Consider the following 18046-nt stretch of genomic DNA (forward strand, 5'->3'; position numbering starts at 1 on the left):
CCCAACAATTACTCCATTCACACACAGAAGAAGGCAATGGCAAACCACTTCTGGATCATCTGCCAAGAACGTATATGAACAGGTCCCAGTCCGAGAAAAGGATGGAAGGATCCTGTTCATATGGACCTGTCGTCAGACAGAACACGAAATAATAATAAATAATGTTTTATGATTACATGTGCTTTCATATATCAATGTATTTTAATGGGTGTAGGATTTCGATTCGCGGGCCTTCTGCATATCGATAAGAATCATACTAATCTCTTACTTCATACTATGTATTGCAGTGAAGGAATATATCAACACAGGATGTGCGTTATATCCCCACCGACATTAGTTGTCTTGAGAATGGTGAATATTTATCTTTAAATACTTCGACGTTAGCGGACCAAACTTTCTGCCACTCTTTGTACACAAACTAAATCCTACTTTCTGCATTTCGTCTGTGTTTCGAACTCAGTTTCTAAATCATTATATTAGCAAACAGAATCTAAATTTGTCAAAGGATATACAGGTCCTTCAACAAGTTAAAAGGGAATGGTAAAGATCAGGGAAACGGGAAATAACAAAGCAAGAGCTTGAAAGAGTGGTCTGACTTGGAAACAAGATAAGTGAAAGGAATATTAATCAGCCCAAGTAGTTATCTGGAAAATAATTACAACATTCTGGTTGAAATGTATTCCTAGATTATGGCTACATTCATTTAAAGTACAGAACCATGCCCTTCTATTCATAAATGATTAAAGTTGGGTGCTGATCATTATAAAAATTATATACTCGAGTTTCATTGTCAAGAGCCAGTCGGTTATTGTCTCGGTATAAAAATTGTATTTGATCGTAAGCATTGAAGTTAAAGCCGTTGTTGCTAGGAACTATACGACCTGATTAACTGGGATATTAGACGTCATGCTTAAGATATCTAAATGCCAGAAATTCCTCTTTCAAGCGCCCACATCTCATCACGAGGCTGGGATAGTGTAGGAATAAGGTCGTAATGGAGAAAATGACTTGGCTGAAAGAGAAGACGGTACTGTAGCAGTAATTAATACACCCGTCCGTTGGTCGTGTTTCGTGCCATTTAATCTCTTCTTCAGTAGTGAAAGAGATTTTTTTAAAGGCTTCAGTCGTAAAAACTACGATCTCTGATTCGGATGTGAGCATTGTTTGGATGTCTTTCACACAGAAGATTCGGTCAAATTAAAGAACGTGTGTGTGTTTGAGAGAATATATAAAATGAGAAATGACGTTTCTATAATTTATTCAAATTTAATTAAGTTCTTTTGAATTTGGTATTTTACTAACGTTTAATAATTCTAATCCTCATTCTGGAGGTCTAAGAAACTATTGCCAATATTTACGAGGATTGGATTAAATTTTAGTCCTGGCTAATTATTTATGGCCGTGTTATAGATTTTCAGAATCCTACTTCCTTACATCCGGCCTAGTTTACTGTAATTATAATGACTATAGCAAATAATAGATTTCGTGTAGAACTTGTGCGTCTACTGAACTCAGTTTGAACTCTTGAAAGCGTCTTTAAATTATAAATAATAATCTGTTCGATTTACCTATTTCTTGATAATGTTTTGGGTTCGGCAATGTATAGACTTGAAGGTAGATTATGACATTTCGGAGAAACACGTTGTCTCCATCTTCAGTGCTTGAAGGTTAATTCGTTTACGTGCATTCGGTTCATACCCGGTTCAATTTCTAATCGAGGATCGATTATAATGACATTTCTGTAGTTTTACCAGAATCCCTGGCAGAGAATACCAGGTAATGAACTCCAAATATGCTATTTGACGATTCACTGCAGCAATTTTTTTTTATCCATCGTAAGCCTATCATATCATTTTCAAATTTTACGATGTCATGTATGTCAAGTTCTTGTAATTGATGCAGTGGCATGAAACAACCTACAAACTATCCAGCGATAGACTTGGGAAGTGTACGCTAACTACGTCAAACTTCGGGCGTCACAGAACAAGCAATTCTCACGGCTCGGAATGCAAATCGTTACGAAGTGCTGATGGCGAGTAGTCTGGAATTGGAACAATGGAAAAAGTGGGAGGGGGGGGGGGGGGGAAGAAGGCCAAGGGCCACTCTGTGTTTGTATGATTTATATTACACTGTGACCCTCATGTCAGTAACCGAGTCTTCTTATACTTTTGCAGTGGCGAATTTACAAATGAAATAGGTTTAAGGTTAATAATTTTATAGTTTCCTCAAAGGGACTGTCGATACAAATGCGTTTGTACCGGACAAATCTTTTGCACCAAGGACAAGTTGTCTGATGGGATAACCTCTCATTAGCAGCAACAGACCATAGTTTGAACAATCAAGGCTTCAACCACTGCTGGAATTGCTAAACTGTGCTTTAAAAATCTAACTGGAGGTCTACTTAACGCTAACCGACTATTGCTACTCTTGAGGGGATGATCCCATCAAAATTTCTCCTTTGCGAAAGAACTTTTGTTGGATGGATGTCTGGGATTTGATCGCTTTGGCTGAAGGCCTCCATGAGTGGGAGTAGATTGGCCGTGATCCTTTTCCAATTTTCACGGTAAACCTCCGCATATAACCAACGAAAGGTTTGATCCACCTCGTGCATTATAACGAAATAAGACACTGCAGCTGTGTTTTGAAAAGCGATGAACACCAGTGAAATGATTTCACTGCCAATTGAATCTCTTGCGAAGACGCAGACACGCCCATCCCTATATGAGATTTCTTGGGCTTTGCGGAAAAGTCCGAGGAGGCTGTTGCGTGCTGGACTGACACGCTGAAGACGGGTGCAGTCACTGCACCACGTGCCGCCCCTGGATGGATGCTAACCCCTGCTCTTTATTACCTCATTTCCTCATTCCGCTAAGCAGGCACACTGAGATCATTGCCTCGACATCAGTGGCGGAATGGCTTTGTGCGGTACGCTGTAATATCCGCCAGTGTAATAGATCAGGGTCATTGCAGAATCGAAATGATCGCTTCCGAGGGCAGCACAGATAGGCAAGTGCTCAGGAGAGTTTCTAAACTTGTAACATAAAAATATTTTCCGGAAAACCGGGTTCAGAAAAAGGTTTTGTCATGGATTGACTTGTGTAAGTTTCGTTTATATTACAGAAAAGGCAGGCGATTTCTTGACTTCAATGACTATTAGCTTCTGAAGATGTCTGGTCTTTATAAAAGAAATCGCTGATATGTTTACAGGTAGAAACACTCTTGAAATTTGATAACAATATAGTGGTTACTGATGTTAGCCAAGACTTCTGCAGCTGGAGTATTTAGTACAATGAAAGACTTTTGTTTTTCTTCTTCTTTTTCCGGTTTAACAATGTACATTTTCCGGTACCCTTTATGGGTCCCCAACCTTTTTCAGTTGGCTTTGATCTATTAGACAGTTGGTAGGACTCCTTGGACAAGGGATCGGCCCGTCGCAAGGCCTCTACCTGTACACAGGACAGCACAACACAGAAAAACGCGGACAAACATCCATGGCTTGAGTGGGATTCGAACCCACGGTCCCAGCGACCAAGCCGCACAAGGCCCACGCCTCAGACCGCGCGGCCACCGCGGACCCCGACTGTTGTCTTTATAACAGTTTATTCTACTAGCTACCATATCACCCGATATGTTGCAAATTTAATAAATTCATGGCGTCCATTATATTATAATTTAAAGGTCAGGAAACAATGCAAGGAGGTGGAGAACAGATAACCACTGCCGAATAATAAAATTATCCGTACACAAAATAAACATTACATTTTACATTTATTTTTTTAATACCATGCTTATAAAGTTCTAAGTAACAGTAAATTATATATATATATATAATTTGTTCTAGGCATACAATGTATGAAAAATTCCCCATTGTACACTCTCAATCTGTACCCTGAACTAGATGTGGCCTTCCAATTTCTCTTATAAAGTGACACACAGAATTAATTTACTCCATCATGATGTTTGTTATGGACGAATTTTGAATCAGTCCGATAAATGCAATACTTTATGCAGATTCCATTAGGAGGCACACGATTGCTGTGCTGCCAGTTAACGAGACAGCTGACAAAAGTAAACTGACTCAAGATTAATAGACGTAACTGATAAAAATAAATTTATTTCGTCTTCAGTTTATATTAATATTATGCTTCTATATACAGGAATTAAAACGAGAAGCCGAGAATAGGGAAAACTGGAGAGCTCTTTTTGGGCAGAGCAATAGACCTGTCATAAGACAGAACACTAAATAATAATAATATACACATACGCTGGTCACCAAAATATGTGGTGATAATTGGAACATGATTCTTCCAAAAAATCTCAAAATCTGATGTCACGTTTCCACGGCAGACGTCGTTAATAAAATCTCGGGACGTAGATGGCCCTCGGCACGTCGGCACTGATCAACCGAGTGACGCGGCTCCTGGCCCGAGAAGATCTTATTAATCTTAAAATTAATAATTAAAATGAATGTGTAATGCAGGACATTTGCAAACTGATTAATGGCACAGCATACTTATTATTGATCGGCTTGGCATAATTAAGTTTACATACAATTAAACATATGAGTACATTATTAAGGAAGTGAAACAAATAACATATCACAATACAGTATACTAAATCTTATTTACAAAAAAAGAAAAAAAAATACATTTATTATGCAGATTCTCACTGTGACACATTTCCTGCACAGTTATTATAGTTTCACGTTATGAAGTATGGTGTAGTAAATTATTGAAAGCATTATATGATGATTCAAGGTCAAATATTAGCTGACGAACTTGCGTATCTGAAAGTTCATCAGATGCTTGCATTCCTGAAAGAGTGGTAAGCCAATCTGACACTTTCTGTTTGCCTTCGAATTCCGATGGCAGAAGACTGAGTCTGTTCATTGTATCCATGAGGTCACGTAGCTCTGGATGCAACTGATCCATTGCCTTTATTTCAAGCCGCAACTTGTCCATGATTGTGATAAAGAGCTGTTGACACAAACAACTATTACAATAAGTGTCTTGCTTTTTATTTCAGCGTGAAATTAAAAATATGTACTGAAAATTGAAAAATTACAGGTATATGGGTGAGATTTCATTCAGGTTCTCACAGTGCTGCGTATGAAGATGGCTGGCAATCCCTCTGAAACATCGGTAAACTTCTACCATACCACACGGCTAAACAACCCCGAAGACAGCCATCTCCATACAGGCATTTGATCAATTCTGATTATAAATCATAACAATCTTTGGAACAGTTCAATGCTTGTATCTGTATTATCTTTGTATTTATAACCAGAAGCAAACACAGCTTCTAGCCAGATTACAGAGAATGGCATGACCGTGTCGCCATCAACAAACCGGTGGTTAGAGTCGAATGTCGCTGTGAAATTTATATTTAAAATGCAACTGTTTATATAAAAATGAATCCAATGAAAACAAGTGGGAAAAGTTTGCACAGGGCAAAAGAGGTAACATCTGAAAGAAGTTTATTTAACAAAGCAAATTCCTGTAAATTTCTTAATGTAGTAACTTACTATTCACAAAAAACATTACTGTATTTTTCTTGTGTACTTACAGAAACTATATCAGCTATGCACTTGCTAGTATTCCCTTTGTCATCTTTAATTGTAATTGGTCTATCTTCTTTTATTCGCTCTAGAGCAGCTGGACAATCCAACTGTGCAGAAACATAAAGCTCATTTAACAATTATTTATTTTAAAAACCGTCTTATCACAATATTTAAATTTTTTTTTTTTAAATATTGTGATAAGACGGTTTTTAAAATAAATAATTGTTAGAATATTCACAATATGACGCAATTACACTATCTTATGAAAGCTCATTTAGTTCCTTACAATTAAAATACATACATTACTGCAGAGATGACTAAGTTCATCACACAATCTGTTCCTTCCAGATCCATTTTAACATTACCCTTCCACACATGGCATGGAGCATAATTCAGCACAAGAAACAAATTTACTTTTCAGTATATTAAGAAAACAGCCAAAAAACTCTTTAGACAATTCTTTACACTCCTTTGTTACTTTATCTCTTACAGACCCAAGTATTATTTCATATACAAGCTATTACAGTAATTAAGAAACCAATAATACTTTTGAGAACCTACAAATTCTAAATCAAAATAATTACAATATATATTTTTAGTATACTAACTCTGTACTTCTTCACAAAAGCTTCTACATTTGGAAACTCATCTCCCTGAACTTGACTGAAAGCTGCCTTATACTGTACAAGAAGTTTTGAACATGCTGCAGTATATTCTTTGGGTGTCACACAGTCTCTGATATAAGCCTTTTCCAAACTTTGTAATGTATTGATGACTGCATATAAATCAGCCATATTGTCATACCTGAAAAAGAGAAAAAGTGAGAAACAAAATTACATCCCACTGAATTGATATGAAAGGTTTTCCTTTTACATTCACCACCAAAACAACCATCACCACCTTCCTTCTAAATATTATGAATGGTCAACACTGAGACAAAACATAATAATCTTAAAATGTACCATATAGGAGTAGGTTTCAGAATGCAAATTGATCAAACGGCCCCAGGAGGATCCAATGATAGCAGAAACAAACACTTTGATTCCATTACCAGTGAATCAGTTACATAAATACACACTCAAGCCTTACTTTTCTCTTTCCCGTGCATTCCTGAACAGTTTGACTTCCTCATAGAGTTCTGGTCTGTTGGAATCTACAGGAAACAAAACAAACAATGTTATTCTTGTTTTAGGCCTTTTACATAAACAGTTGCTGCTGGGTGAAGTAATTTTAATAAAATATGTAAGAAACAATCACCGTAACGATACTGTTTTGAGGAGAATATCTTGTTCTCACAGCAATGGATCAAGGAGTCTAAAGAGAACTTACACCAGTCATGACACCTGATCTATAAACCATACTACTTTCACATGGAAAGAGATGTGTTTTAATTTATCCACATCCCTCACTCTATTACATGGCAATACAAAATGTAATTTTAAAAAAAAAACAAAATTGTATGTGCTTCTGAATGCTATTAGTCAAACATGGCTATGAGGCCTATTTCACTTGTATGATTAGAATTTTCATTTACGTTGTTTATTGACGTTAATGATAACCTCAACAAAGATACAGTTTTGCCAAATACAATAACAGAAATTTTCTTTCTAGGCAGTACGATTTCATAAATTGTGTGACAAACTCTGAACATAAAGAATTTATATTATATCTTTAATAGGTCTTAGTTTACAGCCCCGTGCTGTCTTTGATGATAATAAGAAAACCAATTTAAGTCTTCGAATACGATTATTTTCTCTCCATTTTGTGAATTACATTGAACTTAGAAAACATTTCGCAATCTAATACTTTAGTAATCGATTACTCACGAATGTGTGGCGAACGGTGTAAGTGCAAAGAACCTATTAAATTAAAATGATCATTAATGTAACGGAATTTGGCCCTACCTTGAGAAGAAGGCATTACTCCACTCATTGACATACTGTGAATTTCACAACAAATTTCTGACACACCTACAACAATCTACAGCTGTGGAAAATGTCATATAAACCAAGGCAACATGAAACAGTGGTATAAACATTACCATACTTTATGCTCAATCATGAATACCGCATAATGATACGTTCATTTTTTATTTCTCCAAATGAAATGCTTCCATAGCAGTAATAATAATAATAATGTATAATGTCCTATCAACAACATTAAATTTCATTTGGTATTATTAACTCTTGCCAAACAGAGTCAAAAAATGTATTTGTTCCAATAGTCATGGCTTTCAAGCGTATGTCTTGCTGTTCAAGACACTTTGGTTCTTTCGTCTGTGCTGTGGTACTAGTATTATCTGTGTTCTGGAATACCATTGAATAAATGTAATCCAACATGGCGCCGGTGGAGGTAATCAATTTTATGCATTTTGATATATATTTAATATAGTTCCATCTAAACTTAACATTGATAAGGCATATATTCAGAATTACTTTACTATACATTTTCCAACTGATATAATTCCCATACTGTATGCTTTCTGTAGAAAATAATTTATTTTCAGGATTTGACACCTAACGTCAAGGAAAAAGGCAATACTATTTTATTTAATTCGTCAAAAAATGAACTGTTTAAAATAAGTGAAAATTACAAAACTCTGCACCGAAAATTGAAAGGCAGTTGGAAAGTACTGACGTAAGTAGTTTTAGTGATATTTCTCATTTTGTGAATGTACTGACAAGTGATATCTCAGAACTGGAGATAGAGATGGTGGCTTGCAACAGTGCAGAGGGAAAGTTAAATGCATACATCATGGACAGACTTTATTACATTGTAACATTTAATCTCAGCAAGAGCCAGGTCAGTTTCTTTTTATGTACACCAGTTGCTTTTGTGAAGATTTGACAACCATATTAATTTGATTGTACAGTAGTTTACTGGTAAAATTAATACCAACACTTTCTGATTTAAACTATTTTATTTTCAGGAATAAAGATGACATTAGCTCTGATGTACTGTCTGGAGTAACATTATTTGTTATTCCTGGTCCTAGAGAAAAATTTACAGAAAGCGAATTTAACAGCTTGAAAAAGTATCTTGATTCCGGTGGAAATATATTGATTCTGGTTGGAGAGGGTGGTGAGAAGAACTTTCAGACAAATGTGAACTTTCTACTGGAAGAATATGGCATTATGATCAATACGGGTAAATATGACCTTTGCAATATACATACTGAACACTTCTTATCAGAAGTTACACTGCCAACATTATCTCATAAATTCAAGAATTCATGCCCCCAATATCTGTTTTGCACGAAAAAGTTAGTGCAGTATAAAACTTTACTGAACAAATTCAGTACACAAGATCACATCCACATCTTATCTGTTACCATTGTGCGAATACGGTCAAACAGTTTGGCTGAACGTCTAAGAGTTGTAATGAAGGTGGCTTATGTATTTGAAACAGAGCTGAGAATATTTGTAAGACTTGAGGTTCTCACAGCGGTGAGTATGAAGATTTCTGTCTTCTGGGTTATTGCGCTGTGTAGTCTGGTCGATGTTAACCAACGTTTCAGAGGTCATCGCCCTGATGACGGAGGCAGTATGACCTCTGAAACGTTGGTTAACATCGACCAGACTACACAGCGCAATAACCCAGAAGACAGAAATCTGAGAATATTTGCTTAGACAAATAATTGCTTAAAGAAACTGATAGGAACTGGAAGATGTGGTTGGATACTACATTCTAAGATACATTTTTTTTTTTTTGATTATATATACATTGAAACTATTAATACACCAGTAGAGTAGTGTTTATGAACAGACTGATCTAAACATTCTCAGCATCACTAAATTAAAAAAGAGAACAAGCGCAGATGTAGTTTTTGATCTGTGTAGTGTGATAGAAGTACACCAATGTTTCAGAGGTGCTTGCTGCCTCCATTGTCATGGTGATTAATTAATCTCTGTCTTGATGATGGAGGCAGCAAGAAGTTTCAATATATGGTCATTGTATTATAAAGTCATTTCTAACTGTAGCTGTGGTTTTTCCCTCTTAGATTGTGTGGTGCGGACACATTACTACAAGTATTTTCATCCAAAGGAGTGTTTGGTAGCCAATGGAATCCTGAATAGAGCAATTGCTGTTGTGTCTGGAAAATTTTCTGGAAGTGATCACTATGATCATAATATCAGCCAGTGAGTTTATAAAACTGTATGTAATCTTTTACTTTTGTTGTGGAGCATCAATCTGTATACTGAGTGGTGATTGTCATACAAACAGTGAAACATGTTTTAGAACTAACAAGCTGATGAACAGTTAAATGTTTTCAATGAAGGTGCTTACTTTTTGCTTAAAAATTGGAATCAACAAATGCTAGCTTAGTTTTCCATTTAGATAAAGATACTATTTTTCAGGTGTCTGTACATTATGCTATATGTAATTTATTTAAACTATACTTTTTAAAGCTTTCTTTTTCTTAATAACAGGCTAACTTTTCTGGGGCTCTTCTGACTGAGGCATGGAATATAGTGTTAGCATCTTCATCAGATTTATTCAGAACAGCTATGAGCACTCAGAATATCAAGTTTTGAAAATTAACATTGAAAATCTGTACTCCAATACAGATTTTACATTTTCAGGTTTTAGATGGCTGTCTTCTGGGTGGTTGTGCCATGTAGTCTGGTAGAAGTTTACTTATTGCACTGATGATGGAGGCAGCAAGGACCTCTGAAACATCGGTAAACTTCTACCAGGCTACATGGCACAATAACCCAGAAGACAGCCATCTTCAGACTCACGGCAGTGAAAACCTCAAATCCTACATTTTCCATCTTAATATTCCTTGTTTCTATTTCTGGTTCTGAGAAGGTATTTAATGTGTTTCAGAACTCTGAAATTTGTTTATCCATATGGAGCTACTTTGAATGTTGCTCGACCAGCTGTAGCAGTATTGTCTACAGGCAGTGTGGCATTCCCATTGAATCGCCCAGTTTGTGCTTTTTATACCCACACAAACACCACCTCTGGCTCTCCAGGTGGTAAACTTGCAGTACTGGGCTCAGTTCACATATTTTCTGACAAGTACATTGATAAAGAAGACAATGACATAGTGAGGGATGTGCTGTTCAGATTCTTAACTTCCTCTGATATCAAATTGAACCAGATAGATGCAGATGATCCTGAGGTAAATTCTGTATTCATTTCTTGTTTCTGCCATGTATTATATATGTCCCATTCTTCTTATTCTTCTCTTGAAAGTCAAATACAATAAGTGTTTTTTTTTTCAGATCACAGATTATATCATGGTACCTGATACAGCTAGACTAGCAGAAAAGCCAAGGGTGTGCCTTCAAGAATCAGTTGATGAGATTCCCACAGATTACACAAAGCTGTTTAACCAGCGCTTATTTTCCATTAACACGGGATGTGTTCCAGCAGCCATCCAAGCTTATCATGAACTAAATGTGAAGCATGAGCCCCTTCGTCTTATAACACCACAGTTTGAGACACCTTTACCTCCTCTGCAAGCAGCGGTATTTATTTTATTTATAGTTGGAGACTTAGGTGTGTGGGAATATTGTGGTAGTGAGATAGTGGATTTGTGATTCCTCAGTCAAGTCTTCTAACTAACTAACTAACTAGATGGCTTACCGAACCCGAAGGTTCATCACCGAATTAACCAAAGCCCTCCACCGGACCCTGTCCTGGGCCAACAAAATCCAGTTTCCTTCAACTCCTATCTCCCATAGATCCCGCCTGAGATTATCCTCCCATCTACGTCTAGGTCTCCCCAGCGGTCTCTTCCCTTCAGGTTTCCCAACCAGTACCCGGTGCACACCTCTTGTCCCATCCATGCGCGCTACATGTCCCGCCCATCTCACCCTTCTCGACTTAATCACCCTCACAATACTGGGGGAGCAGTACAGATTTTTAAGCTCGTCATTGTGCAGTTTTCTCCACGCCCCATCGTCTTCCCTCTTAGGCCCAAATATCCTCCTCAACACCCGATTCTCAAACACCTGCAATCTGTGTTCCTCCCTCTGAGTGAGAGACCATGTTTCGCACCCATACAAAACAACAGGCAAGATTATTGTTTTGTATACTTTAATTTTCAGGTTCTTAGAAATCAGACGGGAAGACAAAATATTTTGGACTGAGAAGTAGCAAGCATTTCCGGAATTTAGTCTCCTCCTAACTTCCTCACAAGTATCATTTTGATTTGTTATTGTTGTTCCCAAATATTTGAACTTTGTAACCCTTTCAAAGGATTTATTAGCTACCCTAAGATAATTTTGCCCGCCTGTCTTCTGATGACGAGATACTAACATGTACTTAGTTTTTTCTGAATTTACTTCCAGCCCCACTTGTCTACCAGCCTCTAGTAAAACTTCTGCGTTCCTCTTTATTGTATTTATATCGTCCCCCAATAAATTAACATCATCAGCATATGCCAATAGCTGATGTGTCCCGTTCAATTGCAAACCCTCCTGCCTACCTTGGACCTTCCTGATGGCGTATTCTAGCGCAAAGTTAAAGAGCAAGGGAGACAAAGCATCTCCTTGTTTTAGACCGTTCTTGATGAGGAATGTCTCAGATACATATTTACCTACTCGAATTTTGCTGCAGGTTTCATTTAAGCACATTTTTATTAGACCCACTAGCTTCTTTGGTATACCAAATTCAATAAGAATATTATATAGCACTTCTCTCTTCACAGAGTCATAGGCTTTTTTGAAATCTATAAATAACTGATGTACAGTCCCACCGAACTCCCATTTTTTCTCTAGTATCTGACGAATGCAAAAGATCTGATCAATCGTTGATCTGTTTCGTCTGAACCCACACTGATGATCCCCAATAGTTTCATTCGCATATGGGGTTAATCTTGCCAAAAGAATGTTGGATAGAATTTTGTATGAGGTTGATAGCAGCGATATTCCTCGGTAATTACCACACTCAGTCTTGTCCCCCTTCTTATAAATAGGAATAATTATGGATTCCTTCCATTGATGTGGCATCTCTTCCTTATCCCAAATTAACTGAATAAGCTTATGGATCCTCATATGCAACCCTTTGCCACCTGCTTTAATTAATTCGGCCGGAATCTGATCAATTCCTGGAGATTTATAACTTTTCAACTTCCCAATGGCTAGTTCCACTTCATCTAAGCTAGGTTCTGGCACCAACAGTTCAGCTGTATGCATTTTAATCTGTCTAATATCACCAGTATTATGAACATTTAAGAGCTCGCTAAAGAAATTTTTCTACCTATTCACAATTTTTATTGGATCTGCAAGCAAATTGCCACTATCATCCTTTACCAAATTAGTCTGGGGTTGATATCCTTTCTTAAAGTTATTAATGCCTCTGTACAGGTCTCTGATGTTTTTTTCCTTATTATTTGTCTCAAGTTCAGCAATTTTGCCCTTCAGGTATTCCCTTTTCTTAGTCCTAAAGGTTCTACTAGCCTCACGTCTCACGTTACATAGATTATCCGCATTTGTTTTGTTTGGGTTCTGCAACCATTGAAATTTTGTTTGCTTCCTTCGATCTATTAATTTTGAACATTCTTCATCAAACCACGGTTTATTTTGCTTTCTCCTGTAGTATCCTAGTTTCTCTTTTGCTGAAATTTTGATGCAGTTTCTGACATTTTCCCACTCCCTGTTGATGTCCACACTTTCATTATCCTCATTTGTCTCTAAAATTTGAAACCTATTCGAAATTTCAACTTGATATTGTTCCTTTGCCTCTCCCTCACTTAATTTTTTCAAATCAAATCTTTCTGTGTCAAAATTTTGTTTAGTTCGTCTACTTACTGAAAGCCGCTCCCTCACTTTTGCTACCACCAGATAATGATCAGTGTCGCAATCTGCTCCTCTGAATGATCTCACATCAATTACATTTGTCTGCCTTCTCTTATCTACTAAAACATGATCTATTTGATTGTGTGTTCTGCCATCTGGGGAAGTCCAAGTGTATTTATGAACATCACGGTGTGGAAATTTTGTACTTTTTACAATTAAATCTTTTGACGTAGCGAAGGTCACTGCTCTGACGCCATTATCATTACTAAGTGCATGGAGACTCTCGCTGCCTATTGTGGGTTTGAAGACATCCTCCCTCCCAATTTTTGCATTGAAATCTCCTAGCAGAATTTTCATGTGATACTTGCCAAATGTATCAAATACTGATTCCAATTCTTCATAAAAGCTATCCTTGATATCATCGCTTTTGTCTTCAGTTGGGGCATGAACATTAAGGACAATGATGTCGCACCAACGTCCTTCCAAAATTACGTAAGACAACCTGTCACTAACAAATTCTACTCTCTTAACTGCTGCCCTAATTCTGCTATGAACAAAAAAACCCGTCCCTAGCTGATGATTGTCATTCCCCTTTCCATAGAAAAATGTAAAATTGTCCACTGGGATCGTGCCCTCCCCCTCCCATCGCACTTCCTGCACTGCCACTAAGTCTAACTTATAATTCCCTAATTCCCTACACACTGATTTCAGTGCCCCAGCCCTATAGAGGCTCCTAATGTTCCAGGTACCAAATCTCATGTCCTTTTTCAATTGCCGTGGTCGTGCCAAAGAGTCCGTCCTGATCCGAGGCTTGGTTGATTTTTTCGTAACACATATTTTTTTTTAAAGGTGAAAGGTTGTTAGCCCTACACCCAACCCCCAACCTGGAGGACCAGGGTATCACTCTTAGTCTAGCGCATCTCCTTAGACCTGTCCGGCTTGGGTGACCCTACCATGAGCCGAAGCTCAGGCCGGCATAGCCCTAAGGGTCATTTGAGCACGCAAGCCTCCTCACCCGGCAGATTGCCTTCGACAAGGTGGTGATACCTTCTGCTACATGATATTGGTGGAGTTAGTTTCTGGCAATGATGTTGGCATTTTTCTTCACAGTTATGTCCAGAATTACTGTGTGTTCACTGCATTTCTCATGTGAAGAGTATTAACACTCTATTTTTCCTGGGGTAAACCTAAAACATGAAGCTGACCTCTCACCTTTGGTTATTACTGCCATTCCCCCATATTACTTCGTGGTATAGAACTTAGGCATGATGATAACCTGTTCCTTTGATCAATATCTGAATTTGGTCAGTCCCTCACCCACCATTCTGAACAATACATTCTTGTAAAACAACATTTCTTTTGTCTCTGCATGATTTTCCAGGTATTTCCACCTTCTTTTCGTGAGCTGCCACCACCAAACTTGGAACTGTTTGATCTGGACGAGGCCTTCAGCTCAGAGAAGTCTCACCTGGCACAGTTAGCAAACAAGTGCCTGAGTGGTGGAGACATTGGAAACGATGAAGCAGATTTGGAGTACTTTATCAGAGAATGCGGTCAAGTACTAGGTGTTGGCGGTTCAAATCGCGCATCAGGGTTAGAATTGGACGCTAGACAAGTATTACACAGCGTTAGCTTACGTATAGCTGAATTCAAGAAACTTGGCCATCTTGAAGAGTGATTGCATTGCACAGTTTAGTTTCTAAATATTGATGTGCCTTAACACATATTACATACTTGGAATGGCAAATAAGAAATAAGTGCACAAACACTTTTCATGTCAACATGCACATCAGTCTCACGTGTTCGGCTACCGTCCCAAGCAAGCTGCTGTGGTGTTAAACCTGTTGTAAGGTAATTAAATCATTCTGTATGTTCTGGTTGAAATTTCATCCCTAAATAGGTGCAAGTAGCCTTAGAAGCTGGTATGCCTCTAAGCCCACAAACAAACACATGAAACTTAATCCTCTTTAGTATTGAAATTGTGGTCAACTGCTGTAACCTTCATGAAAGTATAATGTTATTCTTCATAAACCAATGGCATACTTAGTATGATTATTTAATGCATTTGTCTTCAGACTCGTTACTTATTTGTTTTAGGTCCAAATACTGTATTCTCATCAGCACCATTATCAGACATCCTGTGTGTGTTCTTTCCTATGGACAAAGTTTCACACCCATACAAACCATCAGGTAAAATTATAGTTCTGTTCTAAACTGTAAACTATAGTAACAAGCCTTCCCAGAATTTAATCGTAATTTCTTCATGATTACAATTGTTATTTATTACTGTCAATCCCTGATGCCTGAACTTTACCATATTTTATGACTTTTTCTTTTCAAACATAAAAGTATATGCACATGAAGTGCTGGTAATCAATAATGAGGTGTATAATTGTTCTGTAGACAGTCTCGTGGTGTTTAAAGTAAGTAGTTTCACAAAATTTTATTGTCATCAAAAAGTAGATTTATGTAATTAAAAATTAATTTTCTGCCTTCAGTATATTGAAGAGTCCTTATGATTGCAGTCAGTTTGCTTCTGTCAGATTAGTGATTCATGGTGAATATATCTGTGAAATGTAGCAATTCCTTGTTTGATCATAATCTACATAAAATTAGTACTATGCTTGAATTGAGAATTAATAAGACAAACTATGTGAACAGCTTCTGATGCTCTCAACCTTGCTAAATTTTCACCAAAAGAGAAATTTTCCACCCTTCATCAGTAATGTACCGTGACATACAAGGTTTACACCCAATCCTCCAGGAATGACATACGGAATAGTAATTGAAGTTATTGATTTAAGTTGTGAGGTAAGTTTTGTCAAAACGTAACTAATTAGCAACGGAATCTTATAAACAGCTTTTTATATTGAATAACAGATGTCGTTGTGTACAATGCGCATTGTGCTGCTATCTGTAGTGTATCGTTCAAATTTCACGTATTGAAGAACGTGGCGTATTTATGAGCGTAATTATTTTTTAAAAAAATATTTGTTATATGTGTTTGCATTAACAAACGGAAATTAATTTGATTCATCCAGAAATTTCAATGACAGTAGAATGAATGAATGAATCTGTAGGTTTATTGTAACATCGCAGATGTCTGTATGCTGTTGTAATTTGCGTTTCTTGGTCATAAATATTATCATGTAAATGTATTTTTTAATGAGTTGTTAATTGTCCTTAATTTAATGAGCTATTTTAACAGACTTTTCATAATTGAAGTTCCCGCCTTGCACAAGCGGGAAATTTTGATAAAATGTATCCTTGCATGATGTCTCAATGTAATGTTAGTAATGTGCTGCCTTCTTTAGTGTGTCGTTCAAGTTATAATTGACATGTGAATGTCATAGTGCGCTGAATGGTTTTAAAAGTAAGGTTATTATGTTTAAAATGATTATGTTAGCATGCATTCCCATACGAACAATATACTAATATTTTCACTGAAATTGTAATGAAAGTAGGGTGAAACAGCAATGCCACCTGAATCAACAGGTTCAGTATAACCTAACATTTCAATTTTGTCTGCTCTTGCAAGTGGCATTTCTTGAGTATAATTTCAGAGATGAATACTTTCAGACATGTCTATGTGTAAAATATTAACTTGAATATGACTGAAATTATCTAACCAAGGTAGTTATTAAATAATTGTATAATCAAGGTAAACGGTGTATGGGAATGACAAGAGACAACATGGCACCACAATGTGACAGTCCACCATTTCCAGGCTATAAATGCCAGAAGAGGAAGCGTCGCTGGGATGTGACACCAGAAGATTTGGAGAAGGAAAAAGAGGAATTCCTGAGGAAACAAAAATGGAGAGAAGGAGCAACAGCAGACATGGTAAGTTAAAGAATTTGAAGCATACAGTTGTTTTAACTTAAAAAATGTTGTGTCAAGTTATCTTTGTGTATTTGGACACTTTGTTACACAGTATGAAACAGGTCCATATCTTACCTGTTTTAAAGTTTAGTCTCACACCATATCCCTGTTACTGGTTACAAGCTATATGTGGTAATAAGAGAAGCATTATTTGACATGTAGCAGGATTTTTATATATAATAATGATGCAACTATTGTTGAGTTATTTTTGGTCACCCAGAGTAAATTTTATAATAACATGGTATGTTTTTCAGTAGATAAGTGCACTAGACAATTAAACAAATGGTAAATCAGCAAATTCGTGCCACAGAATCTTCCTTAGAAGATTTGTACGTGCTTGGTCAAGAGAGTCCCTGCTTTCATAGGACCCCAAAATTCATCATCATGTTCACAGAAGCCTCTCATGGGCTCCTAACCTATGTCAGTTAATCCAGTTAAAACTTCTCATTCAATCTGCGATGCCTATCTCATTATCATGACTGAGAATATTTAATTGCATTCGTCCATTGTGGAGGCTTCAAATCTTACATATCCAGACCATGTCCATGGACATTATTTTTCCTACACAGTGACAAAATGTGGTTTGTTAGTGTTAGCCAAATCCCAAATTTATGAAAATTTTGGCAGTTGATTACGGGCCTATACATTGTACTCCATCTTCCATGAGGCAAAATCACAAGTCACAGCACGCGATGCGGCTACAACAAAATTTGTATAATTAAAGTTGTGACAAATAATTTTTCAAAGTGTTAGCTAGACTAACGCAGTCAAAATGAATGTTCCACTCTTGTGCTTAGATTTGTTTTAATGTTATCCTCCATTTCCGTATGTTCTTCAAGTGGACTCTTTTACT

The 18046-nt window shown here is 37.0% G+C and overlaps 3 protein-coding genes across 10 annotated transcripts in view; 2 read left to right on the plus strand and 1 right to left on the minus strand.

Moving 5' to 3' along the window:
* Window positions 1-15940, plus strand: part of IFT52 (intraflagellar transport 52) — a 76712-nt gene extending 60772 nt beyond the window's left edge. The window contains exons 1-8 of one of the 3 annotated variants that reach the window (XR_015533661.1): window positions 7769-7912; window positions 8067-8197; window positions 8490-8707; window positions 9561-9699; window positions 10391-10688; window positions 10792-11037; window positions 14693-15162; window positions 15409-15940. Coding sequence is in view for 2 of the 3 variants with exons in the window: in XM_087342951.1 (XP_087199077.1) it covers window positions 7898-7912; window positions 8067-8197; window positions 8490-8707; window positions 9561-9699; window positions 10391-10688; window positions 10792-11037; window positions 14693-14989 (1344 nt within the window). In the remaining variant the exon portion in view is untranslated. Of the gene's footprint in view, window positions 1-7768; window positions 7913-8066; window positions 8198-8489; window positions 8708-9560; window positions 9700-10390; window positions 10689-10791; window positions 11038-14692; window positions 15367-15408 lie in introns of those variants that run through there. The other 2 variants (XM_087342951.1, XM_087342953.1) reach the window with 2 other exon arrangements.
* Window positions 3750-7595, minus strand: Vps28 (vacuolar protein sorting 28). The gene is made up of 5 exons (XM_022062668.2): window positions 7465-7595; window positions 6650-6713; window positions 6169-6364; window positions 5566-5667; window positions 3750-4976 (listed from the first exon to the last, which is right to left on the minus strand). The coding sequence occupies exons 1-5, from the start codon at window positions 7496-7498 to the stop codon at window positions 4707-4709; spliced, it is 666 nt and encodes a 221-aa protein (XP_021918360.1). The 5' UTR covers window positions 7499-7595; the 3' UTR covers window positions 3750-4706.
* Window positions 15416-18046, plus strand: part of eya (eya transcriptional coactivator and phosphatase 2) — a 140091-nt gene continuing 137460 nt past the window's right edge. For 4 of the 6 annotated variants that reach the window (XM_022062646.2, XM_022062651.2, XM_022062649.2 and 1 more), the window contains exons 1-2: window positions 15416-15501; window positions 16973-17154. In XM_022062646.2, coding sequence (XP_021918338.1) covers window positions 15468-15501; window positions 16973-17154 — 216 coding nt within the window. In that variant the 5' untranslated portion in view covers window positions 15416-15467. The other 2 variants (XM_022062650.2, XM_022062648.2) reach the window with 2 other exon arrangements.

Source organism: Zootermopsis nevadensis, unplaced genomic scaffold, assembly GCF_977971745.1.
Source record: "Zootermopsis nevadensis isolate Lab colony 2312 unplaced genomic scaffold, Znev_1.0 Znev_ptg000004l, whole genome shotgun sequence".
Lineage (NCBI taxonomy): Eukaryota > Metazoa > Arthropoda > Insecta > Blattodea > Termopsidae > Zootermopsis > Zootermopsis nevadensis.